The following is a 25029-nucleotide window of genomic DNA, read 5'->3' as shown; positions in this document are numbered from 1 at the left end:
ATGTCTGAGAAATCCAGTATAAAGGAACCTAAACTGGGAAAGTGGGGAGGCTGCTATTCCTCCATGAAATGTGCATTGCCTGGCTGCTATGTCCAGCCGATGGCTCATCTTTTTTTGTGTAAATATGTCTTTAGGACTTTAACTGGACCAGCTTCCTCCAGGGCGTCATGTCTTCTGTGAACATTCAGCTCCAGCCGGACGAGGAGGTGGTGGTCTATGGGGTCCCATACCTCAATCAGCTTAAAACAATCATCTCCAACTACTCATCAAGGTAATTATCCACGCTGTGTTTAGATTTCTGTTATTTACACAGAAGGACAATATTTACTTCCACCCCTCTCATGTAGACTCCAGACACTTTTTTAATCAATGGGAGTCTTTTAATGATTCCTTATGGCGGTCAAGTTATTTGATGGTTGACTGCAGCAGTGTGTACATTCCGGGGGTCCTGTGGTTTACAGTACGTGATGTATATTTGTATATAATGCCTGGAATTTGTGAACGTGGCATTGTATTGTTGGTTTAGATAGAAAATGTGATTTTGGATATTATATAGCTGAGATGGAGCCAAGTGAAGAAACTTCATAATGAGCTGTAATGAGCAGTTCAGAGACCAAAGAAAACTCTATACCGGCCTTTTTTCAAAAATTGGAGGAAGCTTTGAAATAACTCCTAGGTCTTGGGGAACCCCCATAGAGGAACCCTTGAAATAACTCCTGTGTCTTGGGAAACACCCACAGAGGAACCCTTGGATTACTTTGTGTGTCTTGGGGAAACCACCATAGAGGAAGCCTTGAAAGAACTCCTGAGTCTCAGTGAGACCCCCAAAAAGAAACTCTTGAAATAACTCCTGGGTCTTGGGGAAACCCCCAAAGAGGAACCCTTGAAATAACTTCATTGTCTTGGGGAACCCCCATAGAGGAACCCTTTAAATTACTCCTGGGTCCTGGGAAACCCCCATAGAAGAACCCTTGAAATTACTCCTGGGTCCTGGGAAACCCCCATAGAGGGACCCTTGGATTACTTTGTGTGTCTTGGGGAAACCACCATAGAGGAACCCTTGAAAGAACTCCTGAGTCTTGGCGAAACTCCCAAAAAAGAACCGTTGACATTACTCTTGGGTCTTGGGGAAACCCCCAAAAGAGTAACCCTTGAAATAACTTCAGTGTCTTGGGGAACCCCCATAGAGGAACCCTTGAAATTACTCCTGGGTCTTGGAAAACCCCCATAGAGGAACCCTTGAAATTACTCTTGGGTCTTGGGGAAACCCCCAAAAGAGGAACCCTTGAAATAACTTCAGTGTCTTGGGGAACCCCCATAGAGAAACCCTTGAAATTACTCCTGGGTCCTGGAAAACCCCCATAGAGGAACCCTTGAACTTACTCCTGGGTCCTGGGAAACCGCCATAGAGGTACCCTTGAAAGAACTCCTGAGTCTTGGCGAAACCCCCAAAAAGGAACCATTTACATTACTCTTGGGTCTTGGGGAAACACCCAAAAGAGGAACCCTTGAAATAACTTCAGTGTCTTGGGGGAACCCTTGAAATAACTCTGGGGTCTTGGGGAAACCCATAGAGGAACCCTGGAAATAGCTCCTGGGTCTTGGGGAAACTCATAAAGCAACCCTTAAAATAACTCCTGGGTCTTGGAGAAACCCCCATAGAGGAACCCTTAAAGTAACTCCTGGATCTTGGACCACAATAAAACCAAACAAATATTAAAAAAGGCCAGAAATAAAATGCTTATTGTATAAATTGTAGTGTTCCCTCACATTGGTTGTTTTTGGAAAAGTGCCCTTAATATTGGGAGTCAGTGAAGAGCTGCCTTACATTGGTGGTCAGTAGAGAAGGGCTTATTTAAATTAGTGGTGAGTCCATGAAGGACCACTGTGCATTGATGGTCTGTGGGAGGGTCCCAATACACTGGTGGTTAGTGGGAGCGGGCCCTAATACATTGGTTGTCCAGTAGGAAGAAAGCCTTTCCATTGGTGGTCAGTGGGCAGAATGCCCTTACATCGGTGGTCATTGGTGGTCAGTGGAAAAAATGCTCCTTACATTCGTGGTCAGTGGGTTGAATGCTCCTTAAACTGGCAACCAGTAAGAAGAATGCTCCTTACACTGGTGGCCAGTGGAATGAATTTCCCTTAGCCCTTGTACACGCGGTCCGTCTGAGTAATTCCGACGGATTAATTCCAGAAGAGGTCCGGAAGTGATGTTGCATACACACGGTCGGACTAAGTTGTCGGAAAATCCGATTGTACATAACGTGATGACGTTATTTCGTTACGACGGGACTACATTCAGGCTAGTAGCCAATAGCTTTGGCCTAAGAATTTGATATGAGCATGCGTGGCACTTTGTCCATCGGAGTAGGCTACACATGATCGGAGTATGTCCGATAGGAGCATCTTGTCGGAATATTTTACTGGCAAGTTGGAAAACTTGGTCCGTCGGCAAGTTGGAAAACTTGGTCTGTCGGATATTCCGACGGAAACAGTCCGATGGAGACCACACACAGTCGGAATATCCGACAAAACGGTCCAAAAGGAAACATTCCGACTGAATCTCCGACCATGTGTACAAGGGCTTACGGTGGTGGTCAGTGGGAAGCATTCCCCGTCAATAAGTTTAATGACCAGTGGGATTCCTTTAACAGAGTGGGGGCAGAATACTATTTTTGGGGGTACAAGCTCGACATGTTTTGCGATATGATGCTTCTTCAGGAGCTTATCAGTATTTTTCACAAAACGTAGGTACCGTATATGTGTACAGAACGTCCATGAGGTTTAGATGCTCTATTTAGGTAATTCAGCACTGTGGCCAGTGGGAGTACACAATACCCCATTGTTGGTTTTAATGGAAGTAATAGTGTCCAATCATTGGTGTCAGTGGGAGGAATAGTGCCCCAACAATGGTGTCCGCGGGAGAAATAGTGCCCCATCATTGGTGTCAGTGGAAGGAATGGTACCCCATCAGTGTTGTCAGTTGGAGGAGTAGTGCCCCAAGGGCCAGATAAAGGCAAACAAAGAGCCACATCCAGGCCACAGTTTGGAGACCACTGCCCTAGATGATCTCGCACTGCAGATATACAGCGATGAGGCTCAAGGCACAGCAAAAACACAGCTTTTAATCAGGAAGACTTTAAGGCCAAATGTAAAGTTTTCGGGATACTGCTTAGACACAATTACCATCATTAGATGTCCCCTACAAGATAACAAACCTTTGCTTTTTGAGTTCAAGTCTGCTTTAAAGGGTTAATTTCTTGCCCCGTTTGCTCTGGAGGCCATTTTACTATGTAAACTTCAATTACAATTTGCATTTTTCTTAGCGGGCCTGTCATGAGAAGGTCTGACCATGGATTAATGTCTGTGCAAACGATCTTTGGTTTATTTAAAGTTTTCTAGAACCATTTATTGTTCTTACCCCACCGCGACCGCAATGTTAATAGTTGTGTTTTTCCTTCCAATAACTTGTTTGTAGATAGGATCCAAAGCTTTGTTGTTATTTCATACCCCATGGGGGGGGAGGGTAATCACACGCAGTTTATATATCAAGTTAAGGGGTCCTCTCATTATCGCACAAGTTGTGTTTACGTTTCGAAATACGGTGACTGGGAAACAGAAAACTTGAAAACAACAAACTCGAGACGCATAGTTTTACTATCCTTTGTATCTTTTAGGGTGCCAAGTAACATAAACTAATTAAAATCTACTTATAAAGAATTATATCAGCTAATCTTCCTAAAACAACCAAAAAAATATCACATTTGAGGAAGATAATCCCATAGGGGGAGGCATAATTATCAAAAAATATACGTTGTAATTGTAAAAAAAAAAAGTTCAAACAGACTTTAAGAAGCATGTCTACTGTGTACTTGTAACCATTCTTTTTGTATCACTTAGATGACTAGGACACAATTGAGTTCAATACAGAAAACGGTAAATAACAAAACCATTAAAAACCTAAAAGTCTACCTTTGTAAATAAAGTGAAACTCGTAAAAAATGGCCTCCCAATTTTAGAATATTTTAAAAAGAATTAAAAAAAATATATATAAATGGCAAAGTTCTAAAATGATGGTCAAGTGGGAGATTCTGAGGGAGGACGGGTCTTTAGTCCAGCGGTTCTGCTTTGGAAAATGAACTACATTGCCCATTATTCTTCAGCAGGGCTTTTTTTCTCTCAGAAAATACACTATACACTCAGGACGTCTGCCTTTACACGCACATGGCCTTTAATGGCATCCCAGTCTTAGTCCGTAGGGTTCAATATTGAGTTGGCCCACCCTTTGCAGCTATAACAGCTTCAACTCTTCTGGGAAGGCCGTCCACAAGGTTTAGGAGTGTGTCTATGGGGAATGTTTGACCATTCACCCAGAAGAGCATTTGTGAGGTCAGGCACTGATGTTGGACGCTCTAATTCATCCCAAAGGTGTTCTATCGGGTTGAAGTTGAGACTCTGTGAAGGCCAGTCAAGTTCCTCCACCCCAAACTCGCTCATCCATGTCTTTATGGACCTTGCTTTGTGCACTGGTCCCAATCATTTGGTGGAGGGGGGATTATGGTGTGGGGGTTGTTTATCAGGGGTGGGAGGGAACTCTTAAGGCGTCAGCATACCAAGACATTTTGGACAACTTCATGCTCCCTAATTTGTGGGAACAGTTTGGGGACGGCCCCTTCCTGTTCCAACATGACTGCGCACCAGTGCACAAAGCAAGGTCCATAAAGACATGGATGATGGAGTTTGAGGTGGAGGAATTTGACTGGCCTGCCCAGAAGGGTTGAAGCTGTTATAGCTGCAAAGGGTGGGCCAACTCAGTATTGAACCCTACGGACTAAGACTGGGGTGCCATTAAAGTCCATGTGCGTGTAAAGACAGCTGTCCCAATACTTTTGGCAATATAGTGTAGGTGTAGGTACTCCACCCTTTCGAGTCACTCCTTGTCTCCACACCCCACTTACCTCTGAGCACCGTCTCTTGGTTCCACCCCTTACCCACCACCCAGTACTGCCCCATTTACAGAATACAGGATCATTTTGTGATACTAAGAATTTTTTTTGTGTGGAATTTGTTAATGATAAGAAGAAAAGTAGTAAAATAGGTCTCAGGAACAATAGAACCCCAGACCAACAATAGATCACCCAGAAGCCAGGAACTATAGATTCCTTCTTTAACAATAGATCATTCTCTGCAACAATTGACTCTGGCCTGGCAGCATCTGGAGTATGCTGTCCAGTTCTGGGCACCAGTCCTCAGGAAGGATGTGTTGGAACTGGAGAGAGTCCAGAGAAGGTCAACAAAGCTTTTTTTTTTCCTCCCAGTGTCAGCATTCCCCTCACAGTTAGAAAGCACTCCCTAGGAGCACACTTAACCCTTTAAATGCCCCTGATGTTAACCCCTTCCCTGCCAGTGTCATTAATACAGTGACAGTGCATTTTTTTTAAGCACTGATCACTGTAATGGTGTCACTGGTGGCTGATCGCCACCATTATTAGTTAAAACAAACCAAAAAAAAATCCATAAACGTATCCACTAGTTTGCAGATTCTATAACTTTTGCGCAAAGTAGCAGAGTACATATTGGCCTAAATTGATGAAGAAATTATATATTTTTTTTTTTTTTTTATTGGATGTGTTTTATAGCAGAAATTTTTTCTATTTTTTTTCAAAATTCTCTCTTTTTTTTGTTTATAGCACAAAAAATAAAAAACGCAGAGGTGATCAAATACTACCAAAAGAAAGCTCTATTTGTGGGGGGAAAAAGAGGACATCAATTTTGTTGGGGTACAACGTCGCAGTGCAGTATCACAAAAAACAGCCTGGTCAGGAAGTGGGTAAAACCTTCAGGAGCTGAAGTGGTTAAAAAGACACGCGGGGTTCTTTATTGTCAGAGCAGTGAGGATTTGGAACTCCCTTCCACAAGCAGTGGTATCAGCAGGGAGTGTTGCTAGTTTAAAAAAAAAAAACTTTTAGATGGGCATCTTAACGATCGCAACATACAGGGACATGGGATTTAATATTGACGTAAAACTCAGACAAACACACACCACAGGTTGAAACTGGGTGGACTGATGTCTTTAGTCAACCTTATATATATATATATATATATATATATATATATATATATATATATATATATATATATATATATATATATATATACCAGTATATAAACAATTACTCCCCAGCAACAATAGATCCCAATGCAACAAATACACCCACAGAAACAAAAGATCACACCCAGGAACAGGGGAGTTGCTAGGTCTACAAAAGACCTTGGGCTAGAGCCCATAGCAGCGTAGTGAAGAAAGTCATATGCTTGGATGTATATATGTGTGTGTGTGTGTGTTTGTACATATCCCCAGAGAGCCCCCCCCTTACATCAGGGTTCCCAGAGAGCCCCCCACTTACATCAGGGTTTCACAAAGAGCCCCCGTTACATTAGGGTCTCTAGAGAGCCTCCCCCTTAAATCAGGGTCCCCAGAGAGCCTCCCCCTTAAATAAGGGTCCCCAGAGAGCCTCCCCCCTGCATCAGGGTCCCCAGAGAGCCCCCCACTTACATCAGGGTCCCCAGAGAGCCTCCCCCTGCATCAGGGTCCCCAGAGAGCCCCCCACTTACATCAGGGTCCCCAGAGAGCCTTCTCTCCCCTCCCCTTGGGGACCCCTGCAGAGACTCGGGTCTATGGGCTCCAGATTTGGGGCTATAGCCCCAAAAGCCACCCCCTAGCGATGCCACTGCCCAGGAATAATAGACCCCTACCAGCAACAATACATCTTCCAGCAGCCAAGAACAATAGATCCCTGCCTAAACAGTAGATCCCTCCAAGCAACAATTGGTCCCTAGCAACATAAGACCCCCCCCCCCCCATCAGAAATAGATCCCACCCTCAACAATAGATACCAGAGACAATAAATCTACCAGCAGCTAATATCAATAGACCCTCCAGCGCACCCCTTGTCATTACATACAGTGGAGGAAATAATTATTTGATCCCTGCAGATTTTGTACATTTTCCCAGAGTTCCCCAAAGAAATGAAGGGTCTATCATTTTTATCATATTTTAAATGATAGAGACAGAATATCAACCAAAAATCCAGAAAAAAACACCCGATACAAATGGTATAAACTGAGTTGCAGTTCAGTGAGTAGAATACGGTAAGTATTTTATCCCCAAGCAAAACATGACTTAGTAATTGGTGGAGAAACATATGTTGGCAAGCATAGAGGTCCGACGTTTCTTGTAGTTGGTGACCAGGTTTGCAAATATCTCAGGAGGGATTTTGGTCCGCTCTTCTTTACAGATCTTCTCTAAATCTGTTGCTTGGCAAATCGAAGTTTCAGCTCCCTCTATACATTTTCTATAGGATTAAGGTCTGGAGACTGCAAGAAAAAGAACCACTGCTCAAGGTGTGTGATGAGAGACTAATGGGAGAGGCTCATAGAGTGCCAGCCCCGGTCCGCCTCCGTGGGAAACTTGGAAAGGAGAAAGAAACGTAGACGCGTTTCACACATACATCTTGTGCTTAATCATTACCAAATTATGACTAAGCACAAGATGTACGTGTGAAACGCGTCTACATGACCATATGTTGGTGTATTTGGTGTTATCCTTGTGAACAATAAAAGGCAATGGGTAGTTCTGGATGTGCAGCTGTTTCTTTCTTCCTTCCAAGGTCTGGAGACTGGCTAGGCCACTCCATGACCTTAATGTGCTTCTTTTTGAGCCACTCCTTTGTTGCCTTGGACCCATCAACAACCCATCTTCAGTGTTCTGGCTGAGGGAAGAAGGCTCTCATCCAAGGTTTTACAATACATGGCCCCCGTTCATTGGCCTCTCAATGTGGCAAAGTTGGCCGGTACCTTTAGCAGAGAAACAGCCCCAAAGCATCACGTTTCCACCTCCGTGGTTGACTGTAGGGATGATGTTCTAAGTGCCCGTTCACACAACCGCGACTTGTCAGGCGACTTAGCCGCCGGACAAGTCACGCTCCGTTCTGTACTATGGAACCGTTCTAATAGGAGCGACTCAAGTCGCTCCGACTTAGAAAAAGGTTCCTGTACTATTTTTGGGGCGACTTCAGGCGACTTGCATTGACTTCTATACAGAAGTCGTTTTGCAAGTCGGCGCTGAAGTCGTGTGCAGGTTGCGCCTGTGAGTCGCGCTGCAAGTCGCGTCGCCCCTGTGTGAACGGGCACTTAGGGTCATAGTCAGCATTTTTCTTCCTCCAAACATGGCGAGTCGGGTTAATGCCAAAGAGCTCAATTTTCGGTCTCGTCTGACCACAGCACTTTCTCCCAATCCTTCTCTAGATGTTCATTGGCAAACTTCAGACATGCCTGTACATGTGTCTTCTTCAGGAGGTGAATCTTGAGGGTGCTGCAGGATTTCAATCCATGGCGGTGTATTGTGTTACCAATGGTTTGTTTGGTGACTGTGGTCCCAACTGCTTTGAGATCATTCATCCTTCCCTTACTTTTCTCATGATCATGCTCACCCCATGAGGCTGAAATCTTGCATGGAGCTCCAGACCGAGGGCGATTGATGGTTATTTTGTATTTCTTTCATTTTGCGAGTAATCGCTCCAACAGTTGTCTCCTTCTCACCAAGCTTCTTGCTGATGGTCTTGTATGTAGACCATTCCAGCCTTGTGCAGGTCTACAATCCTGTCCCTGACGTCCTCTGACAGCTCTTTGGTCCTGCCCATGATGGTGAGGTTTGAATGGAAGAAAGTGGTTCTGTGGACCGGTGTCTTTTATACACATAACGAGTTGTTGTTTGGAGCACCTTCTTTGACAGGACCAATCTGTGTACCACATGAGTACATACTGTAGACCATGGGTGTCCGACCTGTGGCCCTCCAGCTGTTGTGGAACTACAGGACCCATGAGGCATTGCAAGAAAAGTCCTATGAGGGATTGCAAGGCTGACAGTTGCAAGCATCTCTCCCAAAAGCAGAGGCATGATGGGACTTGTAGTTCTGCAACAGCTGGAGGGCCGCAGGTTGGACACCCATGCTGTAGACAGTCTGTGGGAGCCAGAAATATTGTTGGTTGGTACGGGATGAAATACTTATTTTACTCACTGAATTGCAACTCAATTTATAACATTCGTTTTTTTCCTGGACTTTTTGATTTTCTGTCTCTATCATAGTTAGTAAGGTTGAATAAAGACACAAGTCCATCCAGTTCAACTAGTGTGAGTGTCTACAATTGTCTCTATCCCTGTACATTGCACACTCACATCGGTCCCTACCCTCAAGGGGCCCACAATCTCAGGTCCCCATTCGTATGCTAGGGCCAATTTTGGACAGAAGCCAATTAACCTACCTGCATGTCTTTGGACACCATCATTTAACCACTTCCCGACCACGTACATTTACTGCGGCAGGGCGGCCCGGGTGTGCAAAATCACGTACCTGCACGTGATTTCGTGCGCGCGGTTTAGGGGCACGCGCACACCCGTGGTGCGCCGCTCCCGCTGTGATTAGACACAGCGGGAGCCAATCAGTGAGTTCGGCGACTGCGATGGCCGCCGCGACCCACCGATCGTTTACAGGAGAGATGGATTCGTGGTGTACCGATGTAAACAAAGCGCACCGCTGATCTGTCAGGAAGGAAAAGTGAGAGTTCGTGTATCGGCTAACCTGAATCAAGACCTCTTCTTTTCTCCAGTATAACACTCCCCCCCCCCCCCCCAACAGTAAGCCCCTGTACACACGGTCGGAGATTCCGACAACCAAATCCGTCGGATTTTGTCTGTCGGATTTTGTCCGAAACTGTTGCATACACACGGTCGGACAAAGTTGTGTGAAAATCCGATCGTTCAGAACGTGATGACGTTATTTCGTTACGACGGGACTACGTTCAGGCTAGTAGCCAATAGCTTTGATGTAGGAATTTGATCTGAGCATGCGTGGCACTTTGTCCGATCGGAATTCTCTACACATGATTGGAGTATGTCTGATTGGAGAATTTTGTCGGAAAATTTTAAATTTGGAAAACTTGGTCTGTCGGATACTCAGACGGAAACAGTCCGATGGAGACCACACACAGTCGGAATATCCAACAAAACGGTCCGATCGGACACATTCCGTCGGAATCTCCGACCGTGTGTACAAGGGCTTAGGAACACCTCCCAGGGAACACATTTAACCCTTTGATCGCCCCCTAGAGTTAACCCTTTCCTGCCAGTGTCATTTATACAGTAATCAGTGCATTTTTATAGCACTGATCGCTGTATAAGTGTCACCGGTACCAAAAAAAAAGTGTAAAAAGTGTCCGATCTGTCCGCCGCAATGTCTCAGTCCTGCTAAAAATCGCTGATCATCGCCATTACTAGTTAAAAAAATAAAAATAAAAATAAAAATGAAAGTCTTATAAGTCTATCCCCTAGTTTGTAGACACTATAACATTTGCGCAAACGCTTATTGCAATTTTTTTATTAAAAATATGTAGAAGAATAAATTGATGAAGAAATGTATTTATTTTTTATTGTTTTTCTGGATATGTATTATAGCAGATAGTAAAAAATATTGTTTTTTTTTTATTTTTTCAAAATTGTCGGTCTTTTAAATTCGTTTTTTATTATTGTTTTTCTGGATATGTATTATAGCAGAAAGTAAAAAATATTGTTTTTTGTTTTTTTTTTCAAAATTGTCGGTCTTTTAAATTCATTTTTTTTTTTCTTATTGTTTTTCTGGATATTTATTATAGCAGAAAGTAAAAAATATTGTTTGTTTTTTTTTTCAAAATTGTCGGTCTTTTAAATTCGTTTTTTTTTTTTTTTTTATTGTTTTTCTGGATATGTATTATAGCAGAAAGTAAAAAATACAGTTTTTTTTTTTCAAAATTGTCGGTCTTTTAAATTCGTTTTTTTTTTTATTATTGTTTTTCTGGATATGTATTATAGCAGAAAGTAAAAAATATTGTTTTTTTTTTTTTTTTCAAAATTGTCGGTCTTTTAAATTCGTTTTTTTTTATTATTATTATTGTTTTTCTGGATATGTATTATAGCAGAAAGTAAAAAATATTGTTTGTTTTTTTTATTTTTTCAAAATTGTCGGTCTTTTAAATTCGTTTTTTTTTATTATTATTGTTTTTCTGGATATGTATTATAGCAGAAAGTAAAAAATATTGTTTTTTGTTTTTCAAAATTGTCGGTCTTTTAAATTCGTTTTTTTTTATTATTATTATTGTTTTTCTGGATATGTATTATAGCAGAAAGTAAAAAATATTGTTTTTTTTTTTTTTTCAAAATTGTCGGTCTTTTAAATTCGTTTTTTTCTTATTATTATTGTTTTTCTGGATATGTATTATAGCAGAAAGTAAAAAAGATTGTTTTGTTTTTTTTTTCAAAATTGTCGGTCTTTTAAATTCGTTTTTTTTTTTTTTTTATTGTCTTTCTGGATATGTATTATAGCAGAAAGTAAAAAATATTGCTTTTTTTTTTTTTTTTAATTGTCGGTCTTTTAAATTCGCTTTTTTTTTTTTTTTTATTGTTTTTCTGGATATGTATTATAGCAGAAAGTAAAAAAAATATATATATATTTTTTTTCAAAATTGTCGGTCTTTTTTTGTTTATAGCGCAAAAAATAAAAACCCCCAGTAGTGATCAAATACCACCAAAATAAAGCTCTGTTTGTGGGGGAAAAAAGGACGTCAATTTTTATTTGAGTGCGGAATTGTCAGTTCAAGCGAAGCAGCGCCGTACCGCAAAAAATTCGCCAGGTGGTCAGGAAGGGGGGAAAAGCCTTCCAGGGCTGAAGTGGTTAAAATACACCTATGATAAAAGTGATAGACCCTTCATTTCTCTGTAAGTGGCCAAACTTACAAAATCTGAAGGGGATCAAATAATTATTTTTTCCCCACTGTACATTCAATGGTGTCGGAACGGAGTTCCCACTGGAGAAAAAAAAAAAAAAAAAAGCCCTGCACTTCAGTGGCCTAATGCTATATGCTTTCACATTTCCAATATCTGACTATAAGATCATTGGGATAGGACTTTTTTTTTATTTTTATTTTTTTTTTTGATGGGCTGTGACCTGTTTTGTTTGTCAGACCAATTCCAGGCCAACAGTTTTTATTATTACATTTCTGTACAGGGAAGTGTCATATCAAAGTCTTCCATTAATATCAGTTATGCCGCGTACACACGACCAGACTTTTCTACAGACTTGGTCCGTCGGACTGGAATCTGTCGGACAATTCCGGCGGACCTAGAAATAAAACTTTCTTCAAATCTTTCCGACGGACTCGAGTGCCGGTCAAAAAAATCCGCTCGTCTGTGTGTGCTAGTCCGACGGACTAAGACCGACGCTACGGGCAGCTATTGGCTACTGGCTACGAACTTCCTTATTCTACGTCACCACGTTCGAATCCGCCGGACTTTTGGAGTGATCGTGTGTGGGGCCAAGTCCGTTCGTTTTGAAAGTCCGGCGGACCTCAGCTGCAAAGTCCGTCGGATTGTGCGCCGGACCGAGTTTCCGTCGAAAAAAGTCCGGTCGTGTGTACGCGGCAATTAGTCTCACTAAGCAGGAGGTCTTTTCACTTTCTCTCTTTCAGCACTTTACAGAACTACCTGGTCTGGCGTTTGGTAATAGACCGAGTGAGCAGCTTGAGCAGACGCTACAAGGATGCACGGGCCAATTACAGAAAGGTAATATGCAGCCGTCATTCAAATTATTTCTTGGGTAATATCACCTTTTTATCACTCCCCCCCCCCCCAATAAAAGTTTTATTTATTAAGACTGTATAAAAGTGTAGCGCTTCAAAAACCAGGCATGTTTATGCCATCCTTACAAAAACATCATATATGTATAAACTTATACCTATACATTCAGTGAAAATTCACAATGTGAAATAGTGCACATAACATATAAGACTTTGCTAGAAATCTCATATAAACATTAATTGCTATATAAGCATATAGCTGTGACTATAAAGTGATTCTAAGAAATAAAATAAAAGAAGAGAATCAAAAAAGAAAGTCCCAATAAGAAAATACAAAGTCTCTTGTGTATAATATCCGTGTATGGTCCACAAGTGTGCAGGAAATATCTTACACCTCCTTCATAAAAACTCATGCATTAACCACGTGATGTCCCCAGATGACGTCTTCTATGACGAAACGCGTCGGGACTCCACTGCAGCCGTGTTTTATACTGATAAGCGCTTAACCTATTGTACACATGTGAGTTTATTACTTTTATATTTAATTTTTTATATAAAAAACGGAATTACACAATTTTTGGTCCCTGTTTTCCTTTATATGTGCCCAACTACTCCTATGGATTTGTATGGCTGGAGATAAAGTACTTCCCAGCACACGAAAGGATTAGCTATATTTGAAACCCCCCTGGAAAATGCACTGCTGAAGGAATCTGCATATATATGCATGAGTTTATGCGATCCTCCAAATGTAAATTTGTGTGGATCCAATAATTCTGGTAAGCGTCCAATCCGCTTGGTGACGGGAACATCACGTGGTTAATGCATGAGTTTTTATGAAGGAGGTGTAAGATATTTCCTGCACACTTGTGGACCATACTGGGATATTATACACAAGAGACTTTGTATTTTCTTATTGGGACTTTCTTTTTTGATTCTCTTCTTTTATTTTATTTCTTAGAATCACTTTATAGTCACAGCTATATGCTTATATAGCAATTAATGTTTATATGAGATTTATAGCAAAGTCTTATATGTTATGTGCACTATTTCACATTGTGAATTTTCACTGAATGTATAGGTATAAGTTTATACATATATGATGTTTTTGTAAGGATGGCATAAACATGCCTGGTTTTTGAAGCGCTACACTTTTATACAGCATTGAATACTTTACACTTTATACCCTAGTGGTGTGTTAGCAGCTCTTTTTTGTGTTATATTTTCATAAGAATAGCGCAGTGTTCGGTTAAAAGTTATTTATTAAGACCCCTTTCACACTGAAGGGGTTTTTCAGGCGCTTTACTGCTAAAAATAGCGCCTGTAAAGCACCTGAAAAACGCCTCATCTGCAGTCCCATTATGAAAGCCCCAGTGCTTTCACACGGGGGCGCTGCGCTGGGAGGACGTCACAAAAAGGCCTTCAAGCAGCTTCTTTGAGGCGCTTTAGGAGCGGTGCATACACCATTCCTAAAGCGCCCCTGCCCATTGAAATCAATGGGCGCTGCCGCCGAAGCGCCTGCAAAGCGCCTTCGGCAGCGGCGCTTTGCGGGTGCTTTTAACCCTTTATTCGGCCGCTAGCAGGGGTTAAAAGTGACCTGCTAGCGGCCAAAAAAGCCACTCTAAAACGTCATAAAGCGCTGCTAAAACTAGCGGCGATTTACCGCTGACGCCCCCGTGCTGTGAGTGTGAAAGGGCTCTTAAAGCAGAACTTCAGTAATTTTTTCTCATCTATTCATCTATTAAATCTTCCGCCCTTGTTGTTTTAACTTTGGATAGTAAAACTTTTTTTTTCTGCCAGTAAATACCTTACACAGCCCACTTCATGTTTCTTATCTGGTCAATGGGAAGAATGCTCCTTACATTGGTGATCAGTGGGAAGAATGTTCCTTACATTGGTGATCAGTGGGAAGAATGCTCCTTACATTGGTGATCAGTGGGAAGAATGTTCCTTACATTGGTGATCAGTGGGAAGAATGTTCCTTACATTGGTGATCAGTGGGAAGAATGTTCCTTACATTGATGATCAGTGGGAAGAATGTTCCTTACATTGGTGATCAGTGGGAAGAATGCTCCTTACATTGGTGATCAGTGGGAAGAATGCTCCTTACATTGGTGATCAGTGGGAAGAATGCTCCTTACATTGGTGATCAGTGGGAAGAATGCCCCTTACATTGGTGATCAGTGAGAAGAATGCTCCTTACCTTGGTGATCAGTGGGAAAAATGCCCCTTACATTGGTGATCAGTGAGAAGAATGTCCCTTACATTGTTGGTCAGTAGGAAGAATGTTCCTTACATTGGTGGTCAGTGGGAAGAATGCTCCTTACATTGGTGGTCAGTGGGAAGAATGATCCTTACATTGGTGGTCAGTGGGAAGAATGCTCCTTACATTGGTGTTCAGTGGGAAGAATGCTTCTTATGCCCCATACACACTATCATATTTTCTGCTGATTTTGTTTCCTTCGGGTTTACCAAAACCATGTAGTGAAGGGCCTGTCTGATTGCATACAGATTGAAACTCCTAAGGTTTGACCTCATATTATATGGTTTTGGTAAATCTGAAGTTAAAACTCAGCAGAAAAACTGATAGTGTGTATGGGACTTTACATTGGTGGCCAATGGGAAGAATACTCCTTACATTGATGGTCTTTGGGTAGGATGCTTCTTGCATTGGTGGTCAGTGGGAAGAATTCGTCTTACATTGGTGGTCAGTGGGAAGAATGCTTCTTGCATTGGTGGCCAGTGGGAAGGATGCTTCTTACATTTGTGGTCAATGGGAAGGATGCTCTTTACATTGATGGTCTTTGGGAGGGATGTTTCTTACATTGGTGGTCAATGGGAAGGATGCTTCTTACATTGTTGATCAATGGGAAGAAATCTCTTTACACTGGTGTCAATGGGAAGAAATCTCCTTTCATTGGTGGTCAATGGGAAGAATTTTTCTTGCATTGGTGGTCGATGGGAAGAATGCTCCTTACATTGGTGGTCAGTGGGAAGAATGCTCCTTACATTGATGGTGGTCAATGGGAAGAATGCTCCTTACATTGATGGTCTTTGGGTAGGATGCTTCTTGCATTGGTGGTCAGTGGGAAGAATGCTTCTTGCATTGGTGGCCAGTGGGAAGAATGCTCCTTACATTGATGGTGGTCAATGGGAAGAATGCTCCTTACATTGATGGTCTTTGGGTAGGATGCTTCTTACATTCGTGGTCAGTGGGAAGAATGCTTCTTGCATTGGTGGCCAGTGGGAAGGATGCTTCTTACATTTGTGGTCAATGGGAAGGATGCTCTTTACATTGATGGTCTTTGGGAGGGATGCTCCTTACATTGGTGGTCAATGGGAAGAAATCTCTTTACACTGGTGTCAATGGGAAGAAATCCCCTTTCATTGGTGGTCAATGGGAAGAATTTTCCTTGCATTGGTGGTCAATGGGAAGAATTTTCCTTGCATTGGTGGTCGATGAGAAGAATGCTTCTTACATTGGTGGTCAGTGAGAAGAATGCTCCTTACATTGGTGGTCAGTGGGAAGAATGTTCCTTACATTGGTGGTCGATGGGAAGAATGCTTCTTACATTGGGGGTCAGTGGGAAGAATGCTTCTTACATTGGTGGTCTTTGAGAAGAATGCCTCTTACATTGCTGGTAATTGGGAAGAATGTGCCCTTTTCAGATAGCTAAAATAATCATTGGTGTCAGTGGTTACTCATCTGAGAGGCAAAAACTGTTCATTGCTCAAGGACCCCTTTGCAACCTTTGGGTTTCCATGGAACCTTGGTTGAGAGGGTCTGTCTTAGGCTCAAGAAAGCCCATTCTTATGGCTTGCTTTACACTCTCTAAGATAGAGAGACTGCAAATCTTTATGAAATAGCCATGCCTAGCCACAGAAGACAATCACAAGTAATTATCAGTGTTGTTTAGGTAGTATATAAGGTCTCCAGCATGTGAGGCACCCTGTGAAGTCCACCAGTCACTTTGACTTGTTTGCCTCTTCTTGCAGCGTCCATTATCCAGAATGGAGGAGAGGATGTAAGTAGTGGAAGGAGATGCAACAGGAGCATGAAAGGATCCCGGCACTGGGCTGCTAGTGTAAAAATGCTAAAGCATGGCCTAACAACCTCTGTAAGAACCCTAGGGTCTCAGAGAACTATGGTTGAGAATGGTTGCCTTAACCACTATCAAAAAACGATTAAACCTTTACATAACATATAGTGATGAAAATATGGAATAGCAAGCATCACTGGAATTGACCTAGCAGGGGTGGACTGACAACTCATGGGGCCCCCGGGCAATAGAAGATTATGGGGCCCTCAGGCAATCAGAGGTTATGGGGCCACGCAGTATACACACACACAGTATACAATCACACAGTATACACAGACATGTTTCTATTGGCTGAGAAGGTACTGGAGAGGTGGGGCAGCTATAATCTCTGGATTTTTAGACCAAAAGGATGTTGGTAAGGGATATTTCAGAGGCAGATGTAAAAAAAAGTTTTTACATACTGACCCTGGTTTTACTGAGGCTGGCAACCTTGATGGGGCCCCCTAGTGGCATGGGGCCCTCGGGCAGTGCCCGAGTGGCCTAATGTTCAGTCCGCCCCTGTGACCTAGTAACAGCCTGTCCCTGTGCAGCAAAGCTCAGACTTGAAGAGAGAAAAGCGACAAAAGTAGCCAATCAGTTGTGCTGCAGTGCACATGCACTAACAAGGAAAGTGCTGATAGGAGGAGAGAGCAGAGTGAATGAGATAAGCTCCTCAGTGTGCTGCTTCTCCATTTTACAGTCTGAGGAAGGGACGAGACTTGTGAGTGTTACTGAACGGCAGCAGAGAACAATTCGTTTCCTTCCCGCGCCAGACATGGTTTGGTTCTGTGGCAGAGCTGTGTAAATCTTAGAACTGGATGGATAGAAATACAAACCCTTTTACCAGGGATACCTGTCCCCATTTATGTACTTCAGCTGTGAATGTAACTGTTTGCCAAGAGTTCAGCTTCCATAACTTGGGTCGGTAGGATGTTGGAATCTTCCTACACAAGTTTACCGAGCAAATAATAAAGCATTGTGTTTATATCGGCAGGCTCTCTACGGAACCACATTAGAGGAAGCTCGCTGGAGGGAGTGCGTCAGCTACGTCAACAGCAACATGGAGAATGCGGTCGGCGCCATGTACGTCAAGGAAACATTTGCCGGTGAGAGCAAAAGGATGGTATGTAACCTTTCCAGATATCGACCTATCCATCTATAAATGGCCTGCTCCAAAAATATTACCACATCATAAATAAGTTGCGGTATTGTCAAGCATTCCCAGCTTTATTAGAAACATATTAGCAGTCCGATCTCCCGGGCATGTTCTATGGAGTGCTTCCTGGTATGAGATGTTCCAGGTGCGGCCAATGTTGTCCAGAATATGGCAGATAACAGAGAACGCCCTCAACATGTGCCGCCCCTTGCCTTGGCTTCTTTGTACAGCCGCAACATACAGGGATATACAATGTAATACTGACATATAATCACACACATATAGGTTGGACTTGATGGACTTGTGTCTTTTTTCAACCTCACCTACTATGTAATGTACAGATTTTGGCATTTTTATTTTTATTTTATTGCCTGCTATGTTCAAGCAAAAATTGTAAGCTACGTCTGAACACCAGGCGAACGGCTAAATATGTTACTGAAAGGATTTAATGTAGATGTTTTACATGCCAGAGGGATTTGTGGATGAATGCTGCGCTCAAGAAACTATAAAAAGACATAAATAAATCATAAATAAATCCAGCTCTGTCTTCATTATTGCATCATTAAAGTAGTATTAAACCCTTAAAGTTTTTTCAGTTTTACACATTAAGTAGAATAAAATAAAACTCCGCCAGTTGTTACAATTTTTTACCCCAACACTTGCAGTTTTCTTTCACAATATTTTAACTGAATAAAGAAAAACTCGCAAAACAAGTGAACAGACGCCACGGCCAGTGGCTGAGCATGACAACATACACTATATTGTCAAAAGTATTGGGACGTGTATGTGTATGCCTTTACACACACATGAACTTTAATGACATCCCAGTCTTAGCCCTTGTACACACGGTCGGAGAATCCGTCGGAATGTTTCCTATCGGACCGTGTCGTCGGATAATCCGACTGTGTGTGGTATGCATCGGACTGATTGCGTCGGAATATCCGTCAGACCCAATTTTCCAACATGTTGGAAATATTTCCCGACCAACTGGGCCGGTCGGACATACTCCGATCATGTGTAGAGAATTTTGATCGGACCAAGTGCCACGCATGCTCAGATCAAATTCCTACATCAAAGCTATTGGCTACTAGCCTGAATGTAGTTCCATCATAACGAAATTACGTCATCACGTTCTGAAAGATCGTATTTTTCGACAACTTAGTCCGACCGTGTGTATGCAACAGTTTCGGACAAGATCCGACGGAGAAAATCCGACAGATTTGGTTGTCGAAATCTCCGACCGTGTGTACAAGGGCTTAGTCCGTAGGGTTCAATATTGAGTTGGTCCAACCCTTTGCAGCTATAACATCTTCAACTCTTCTGGCAAGGCTGTACACAAGGTTTAGGAGTGTGTCTATGGGGAATGTCTGACCATTCTTCCAGAAGCGCATTTGTGAGGTCAGGCATTGATGTTGGACAAGAAAGACCTTCTTGCAGTCTCAGCTCTAATTCATCCCAAAGGTGTTCTATCGGAATTGAGGTGCAGACCAGTCAAGTTCCTCCACCCCAGACTCGCTCATCCATGTCTTTATGGACCTTGCTTTGTGCACTGGTGCTCAGTCATGTTGGAACAGGAAGGGGCCATCCCCAAACTGTTCCCACAAAGTTGAGAGAATAAAATTGTCCAAAATGTCTTGGTATGCTGATGCCTTAAGAGTTCCCTTCACTGGAACTAAGGGGCCAAACCAAACCCCTGAAAAACAACCCCCCCACCATAATCCCCCCTCCACCAAATGATTTGGGCCAGTGCATGAACCAGGCCTTCTTGTCCAACATCAGTACCTGACCTCACAAATGCGCTTCTGGAAGAATGGTCCAACATTCCCATAGACACATCTCCTAAACCTTGTGGACGGCCTTCCCAGAAGAGTTGAAGCTGTTATAGCTGCAAAGGGTGGGCCAACTCAATATTGAACCCTACAGGCTAAACTCTGGGATGCCATTAAAGTGTTACTATACCCACAACAGTAAAATCTGTCTGTATGTGTAGAATAGCATGCTTGTTATACTCACTGTGGAACTTAAGGGGTTAATCCTCTGCATTGTGTAAAAAGGCTCTTTGATCCATTATGGACAGATCCTCCCCCTCCTGCAGGGTCTCTCCTGGCAAGGTCAGATAAGACACAGTGGGGGTAGTACTGCTGCACATGCTCAGTTTGGTCTCTATTGCTGGAGAGAACATTTCCTGTCTTGAGCTGAGCTTTTCAGGTCACATGATATCGACATCACACATTTGGGTGTGTATACAGATCATAAATGACAGCCCAGTCCCCCCCCCTGCTCCTCCTCCATGCCCAGTAACTAAAAAAAAGAACACAGTGGGTGGGAATGTCACATCTTGATTGATGGATGAGCCACCTCCCATAACAGCATGAGGACACAGGCTATAGCGGAAATCTCCTCCTACCTGAACACTCAACACTCGGGTGGTTCCTGCAGTTTCTCATGTGACCAAGGTATGCATATCAGCCAAAAAGGTATATAGTGGCAGTATTTTAATGTAAAAACAAGATTCATAACCTGCGGGCACTGTGGGGACAGATGAACAATTTTTTATGTTACTGGGTTTAGTAACACTTTGAAGTTAATGTGTGTGTAAAGGCAGGTGTCGCAATACTTTTGACAATATAGTGTATATACCCCAGACTAATAGGCCTCTTATATGGTATAACCCAGTGATTCTCAATCAGGGTTCCTCCAGAGGTTGCTAGGGATTCCTTCAGCATTGGGCAATTTCTGCCTCTCGGATAAGTTCCCACCGACACCATTGATCTTTTTAGCTATCTGTAAGGAGGTAATTCTTCCCAATGACCCACAAGTGTAAGGACCATTCTTCCCAATGACCACAAGTGTGAGGACCGTTCTTCCCAATGACCACAAGTGTAAGGACCATTCTTCCCAATGACCACAAGTGTGAGGACCGTTCTTCCCAATGACCACAAGTGTAAGGACCATTCTTCCCAATGACCACAAGTGTAAGGACCATTCTTCCCAATGACCACAAGTGTAAGGACCATTCTTCCCAATGACCACAAGTGTGAGGACCGTTCTTCCCAATGACCACAAGTGTAAGGACCATTCTTCCCAATGACCACAAGTGTAAGGACCGTTCTTCCCAATGACCACAAGTGTAAGGACTATTCTTCCCAATGACCACAAGTGTAAGGACCATTCTTCCCAATGACCACAAGTGTAAGGACCATTCTTCCCGATGACCACAAGTGTAAGGACCATTCTTCCCAATGACCATCACACTAATGTATCATGAGTTGTAGATTTCCAATTTTTAGCAGGGGTTCCCCGGAGACCGGAAAACTATTTCAAGGGTTCCTCTGTGTTGAAAAGGTTGAGAAAGGCTGGTATAACCAGTAACAACAAAGAAAGGCAAAAAGTAACCAGGTGAGGGTGCCTCGGTACTATTAAAGTCTATTAGGGGAAAAGTGAACCATGCAGTTCTCAATGGTTAAAGCCTAGAGAATATGCTAAGCCAACCTGATTTCAGAAATCATTTCAGAAATCAATCATTCTCAGTTCATTCCATGCATGAAAAGCACTTCAAAATTCCGTGTGCTGTTGACATTCGATATTGGAATTAATGGACTTTCCCGAATGGAAATGACCTACGCTGTTAAAAATTAGTTTGTTCAAGAAAAAGTGCCATTTCTCCACTGAGGTTGAAAACGAATGTCGATTTAACCCCTCTAGCCATTAGAAAATCAAATGAACGTTCATAAAATTGATACATTCTCAACTGGAATTTTAACAGTGTATGGCCAACTTTAGACTTGCATTGGGAGTGGCTGCTCTGTAAGTAGATAGGTGTAAGTGAGAATACTTACAAGGGTTTAAGTCAGCCTTTCTCAACCTTTTCAACACAGAGGAACCCTTGAAATAACTTTCCAATCTCAGGCAACCCCTGCTAAAAATCACTATATCTACAACTCATGATACATTAGTGTGATAGTCATTGGGAAGAATGCCTTGCCACTCTTGTGGCCATTATGAATGTAGCGGCCATAACCCTCGATAGGACGGCCTTGACCTTTGGGGTTACCTCCGCTTGGCTGGTTCTTCCATGTCTAGGGGTTCCCAGGGTTAGTACCCAACATCTTTGGATGCTGACACCATAAAAGTCCTTTAGAAAGGTTTTTATTTGCAGAGGTAACATCCAACAAACACAGTCTCGTATGGGAACAGAGGGCAAGGGTGAAGAAACTCAGGCACCTTGAACTGCTAATCATCAGAAAGTCTCTAATACCACCCAGAGAGTAGCCACTCGCAGCTGGGCGCTCCAAGGCTGAACAAATCTCTAGCCAGAGATTATGTCAGTCAGCACTTTGATCCAGAATTTACAAAGTCTTTGACCTTGAATAAAACTTTCAACCGAAAATGAACAGGAACCCTTTCCTGAGTACCTGGAACGTTCTCTGTCTACTTGGCAGTACTGGAAAAGCGTGGATTCGTTAGTGTCCTTGACAACCCAGCAACCAGGCACTTCTTGGGATGCCAGCTTGTTGGCCCTCCTCCGAAGAGTCCTCCCCCGGTCGCTTACACGAGCTGCAATGCCCCTCCAAGTTGAAAAGCACACCCGGACGCCTTGAATCCTCCCTCAGTTACTGCGCCTCGGAGCAGCCGGACTCGGGAACAGATGGATCCTTACCGCGGACCATGCGGGTCTAATGGGGCTAGTCAAACCAACCATATTGCGGGGCAACACACGCTCCAGTGACCGGGACCCCTCGCGGGGCTACCCCGGTCCAGCTCCAGGAACAGGGAAACTATGGCCTCACAAACTAAACTTGAACACGTGACTTCAACATCTTAAGTACCCTTCCCCAGACTCCTCAGTGGGGCCAGACGCACCCACTGATTGGCTCCGGGGAAGGCTGATACCTAAAGTGTCCAACCAGGCCTGGTTCTGGGCTTGTCATGTGCATCTAACTGTACACATGACCAGGCAGAACTCTAACACAGCCCAGCCAAACTGATGCCAAAGTTAAACCTACATAATCGGCCGTCAGAACCCCTTTACTGTTCTGAGGAAGAAACTAAATTTGTACATGGCAGACACCTTTTCCAAAGTGTCGTCGCTACAGGAAGAATTACCTCCTTACAGATAGCTAAATGGATTAAATGGGAACTTATCTTAGAGGTAGAAATTGCTCATTTACTCAAGGAACCTAGCAAACTCTGGAGGAACCCTGGTTTAGAGGATATGGCTCAAGGTGGGTGGAGGCTGTATGCTCACTAGTAACCCATTAAGCCGGAAGGAGTAGGGGCAGGGGCACAGCTGTTGCAAAATGACAGACTCTGCAAGGCCTTCATGTTCTTCTTTGGATAATCATATATCATCATGCACTGTAGGATATGCCTGGATAGGAGTAGTTGGTGCACCATGTCATCACCCTGATGCATGAAACAGTTCTGATAGATTTGGCGTATTTATTCGTGTACACTGTTTTCAGTCAGAAGAGCAGACAGGAGGCACTCTTGCTGTTATTCTCTTAACCAATCAGTGAGCAATTTGTGTTCGTCTAAGCCCTTGTACACACGGTCGGACATTCCGACGGAAAACATCCGATTGGACCGCGTTGTCGGATAATCCGACCGTGTGTGGGCTTCATCGGACTGTTTCCGTCGGAATATCTGACCGACAAAGTTTTAGAGCTGGGCTATAAAATTTTCCGACAACATAATCAAAAGTCCGATCGTTTGTAGAGAATTCTGTTCGGACAAAGTGCCACGCATGCTCAGATCATATTCCTAGACCAAATCTATTGGCTACTAGCCTGAACGTAGTCCTGTCGTAACTAAATTACGTCATCACTTTAGGAACGATCGGATTTTCCGACAACTTTGTCCGACCGTGTGTATGCAACACCAGTTTCGGACAAAATTTGGTTGTCGGAATGTCCGACCGTGTGTACAAGGGCTTAGTTGCATGTCTACCGATCTGTCCTTTATACAGAGACAGTTCATTGAAGTGAAGCTCCAGTCACATAATTTCTATTGGGTTTTGGATAGAGTGGAAAAAGATTTGAGCTTCTTTCACCTGTTTATTGCAGCCCTTATGGTAGGCGGTCACCAATACCAACATTAAATAGAATATTTTCCAATGGGTACACTGATAGCAATACAACTTTTTTTAGAGACTGGAAAGAGAATATCTATTAGGTTTTTATTGTTGTTTGTGTCTGAATGTTCCTTACACTTGTGGTCATTGGGAAGAAATACACCCTTACAGATAGCTAAATGGATCAACGGGGTCAGTGGGAATGTATTCGAGAGGCATAAATTGTTCATTGCTCAAGGAACCCCTAGAAACCTCAGGAGGAACCCTTAGTTGAGAAACCCTGGTTAACAGGATATGACTCAAGGGGAGTGTGAGCTGTATGCTCACTAGTAACCCATAAAGATGGCAGGAGGAGCAGCAGTGGCACAGATGTTGCAAATGGATATGTCTGGATTGGAGTAGCTGGTGCACCAAGTCATCACTGTTTTCAGTCAGAAGAGCAGGCAGGAGGCAGTCTTGCTGTTATTCTCCTAACTGTTCAGTGAGCAATTTTTGTTCACTTTGCTGACTTCCTCTCAGGAACGACCTATTAGCCTTGGTTGCATGTTTACTGATTTGCCTTTTATACAGAGACAGCCCATTGGAGTGAAAATCCAGCCACAGTATTTGTATTTAGTCTTGGATAGAGTGGAGAAGGGTTTGAGCTTCTTTCACCTTTTCATTGCTACCCTTATGGTAGGTGGTCACCAATACCAACATTAAATACAATTCTTTGCAATGGGTACACAGATAGCAATACAACTTTTTTTTTGGACTGGAAAGAGAATCTCTATTAGGTTTTTATTGTTGTCTGTGTCTGAGAGCTCTGATCACTTCTTGTCCTGGTTCCAACTCTTCCCCACTTCAAAATTCTAAAAGCTTTGCACAGGAACTCCACTCAAGTCATAAGGCTCGGTTCACACGACTTTTGCAGGCAACTTGGACGTGACTTGACGTGACTTGACCTGACGTGACTTCAGGTGACTTGACGTGACTTGACGTGACTTGGACGCGACTTGGACGCGACTTACAACACTACTCCAGGCCAGGCGACTTGCCATGGCCAATCAGAGAATGAG

General features: G+C 43.0%; 1 protein-coding gene across 3 annotated transcripts in view; it reads left to right on the top strand.

Moving 5' to 3' along the window:
• MMEL1 (membrane metalloendopeptidase like 1) overlaps nt 1-25029 on the top strand; it is a 362546-nt gene that overhangs the window by 263398 nt on the left and 74119 nt on the right. For all 3 annotated transcript variants that reach the window (XR_013263284.1, XM_077458217.1, XM_077458215.1), the window contains exons 11-13: nt 135-271; nt 12559-12652; nt 17737-17865. Coding sequence is in view for 2 of the 3 variants with exons in the window: in XM_077458217.1 (XP_077314343.1) it covers nt 135-271; nt 12559-12652; nt 17737-17865 (360 nt within the window). In the remaining variant the exon portion in view is untranslated. The remainder of the gene's footprint in view (nt 1-134; nt 272-12558; nt 12653-17736; nt 17866-25029) is intronic.

Source organism: Lithobates pipiens, unplaced genomic scaffold, assembly GCF_037356315.1.
Source record: "Lithobates pipiens isolate NorthernLeopardFrog02 unplaced genomic scaffold, aLitPip1_a1.2 Scaffold_27, whole genome shotgun sequence".
NCBI classification, from domain to species: Eukaryota; Metazoa; Chordata; class Amphibia; order Anura; family Ranidae; genus Lithobates; species Lithobates pipiens.
Note: the sequence above shows the minus strand (reverse complement) of the source record. Positions and strands in the feature narration are given on the sequence as shown.